This window comes from Manacus vitellinus, unplaced genomic scaffold, assembly GCF_001715985.3.
Source record: "Manacus vitellinus isolate BGI_N305 unplaced genomic scaffold, ASM171598v3 ctg7180002439024_pilon, whole genome shotgun sequence".
NCBI classification, from domain to species: Eukaryota; Metazoa; Chordata; class Aves; order Passeriformes; family Pipridae; genus Manacus; species Manacus vitellinus.
In genome coordinates this window covers 1-1,990 of record NW_021938788.1, presented here as the reverse complement: position 1 = coordinate 1,990, position 1,990 = coordinate 1, and the positions used below count along the sequence as shown (strand labels likewise).

Below are 1,990 nucleotides of genomic sequence, written 5' to 3'. Positions count from 1 at the left end.
CTGCCCCGGGCTGGCCGCTCAGTCCCGCTGGAGCGGGGGCTGTGCCGCTCTCCCACCGCGGGCAGGAGCTGGACGAGCCCAGGCAGGTCTCTGTGGGCTAAATAAAGAACGATTCCTCACGTGTCCTGGCTCACAGGTGGGACACGAGGCTTCACTCCACCCCCAGCTCCCATCCCTTTGTTTTTATTCCCTGCTGGAGCGTGGCACTCAACCTGCCCGATCTCTGGGCAAGCTGAGCATGGAGCAGGGGGGTGTTGGGTGGTTTTCCCCCTCCTCCAGCTCAGCTGGTGGCTGGAGCAGCACATTCCCTGTGTGCCAGAGGGCTCCGTCCAGGCTGGGATGGAGAAGACAGGGAATGTCTCCTCCAAACATTCCCAGGAGGTTCTTTTTCCCTTGTGAGCACCTGAACACACAAAGCTGGTGGTTCCCCAACCCAGGAGGGAAAAGCAAGACCAGTGCAACGTGCTGGGCTTTAGAGGCACCTGTATTTCCTGGGAGTAACCCTCTTGTGTCCTGGCTGCGGGCTCCAGGCTTCCAAAATGGGAAGGGAAAGCTGCAGGGAGCAGCTCCAGCTCCATCCCTCCCATCCCCAGTGAGATCCAAGCCAGGATCCACCCAGCAGGACTCAGGCTTCGGCCACCACCAGGTCCCTGGTGACTTGGAAGGCAGCGATGAGGGAGCTCAGCTGGATCTTCTCGCTGGTGCCAGCGGCCAGCCGGTACCTGGAGCAGGGGCCAAGGGCGTTTACACCCATGGGGGTGCCCCCCAAAGAGCCCAGAGCAGGGCTGGGGTCTGCCACAGTGCCCACCAGGACCCTGGCACAGGACCCTGGTGCAGGGGGGGTGACACTTACTCGATATCTGCCATCTTGATCAGCAGCTGGATGCGGATGGAGGGCGGGAAATCCACTGGGGAGGGAAGGGGACACATCAGTGTGGAATGGGGGGGATGCTGGGCCCCCCCAGCTCAGCCAGCCCCCTCCGTGTGCCACCTCTGTGCACGAAGAGGTGGAGCTCGGTCAGGATGTCCTGCAGGGCCAAGCCCTTCAGCGTCTTCAGCTCCGTGATTTCTGGGATGGCAGCGAGTCAAGGCCTTGCTGCCAGGCTTTTCCCTGCCAGATCCCACTCCTCACCCCTGTGCCAGCCTCAAGGAGCCTCCCCAGCGAGCCTCACCCACCCCAGCCAGAGCAGGACATCCCAGGATGGAGATCTCCAGGAAAGAGCAGGATTTGTCCCCACAGGGGGGACAAAGGACAAAGGCAAAGGACACTTCACCCACCCCAGCCAGAGCAGGATGGAGATCCCTGGGAAAGAATAGGATAGGTTTATCCCAGCAAGGATAAACCTCAAGGCAAAGGACACTTCACCCACCCCAGCCAGAGTGGGATATCCCAGGATGGAGAGCCCTGGGAAAGAGCAGGATTTATCCTAGTAGGGAATAACCCTCAAGGCAAAGGACACTTCACCCACCCCAGCCAGAGCAGGACATCCCGGGATGTCCTGGGATGAGCAGGATTTGTCCCCACAGGGAATAACCCTCAAGGCAAAGGACACTTCACCCACCCCAGCCAGGGCAGGATATCCCAGCATGGAGAGCCCTGGGAAAGAGCAGGATTTATCCCAGCAGGGAATAAGGCAAAGGATACTTCGGTAGGCAGTGGAGAAGTCCTGGTTGAGCATCCAGTCGAGGATGTTGGCGATGTCTGACTTGAGGGGGTGTCCCGTGCACGTGTAGACGTTCTCCTCCGTCACCTTCCCGAAGGCCATGGAGGTGCTCTGAGGGAGGGGAGGGAGAGAGGAGGGATAGAGGGATGAAGAGGAAGGACGAGGAGGCCCCTCCAGGCCACAGTCCCACCTGCAGGATGTTGAGGGCCCTGCGCATGTCCCCGCTCGAGAGGGTCACCAGGGCCTTCAGCCCGTCCTCCGTCACGTCCACCCTGGAAAACAGCACCGGCGCTGCACGGGCGGGCGGATCCGCGGGAACGCCGCGG

At 61.2% G+C, this 1,990-nt stretch overlaps 1 protein-coding gene across 1 annotated transcript; it reads right to left on the bottom strand.

Moving 5' to 3' along the window:
• Positions 1–470: 470 nt before the first annotated feature.
• On the bottom strand, positions 471–1,941 carry RFC5 (replication factor C subunit 5; the record flags this gene model as incomplete). The annotated part of the gene is made up of 5 exons (XM_029959286.1): positions 471–722; positions 854–908; positions 992–1,069; positions 1,646–1,775; positions 1,855–1,941. Coding segments are annotated over 5 exons (447 nt in total), but the record flags the coding sequence as incomplete, so codon positions are not given.
• Positions 1,942–1,990: the final 49 nt, after the last annotated feature.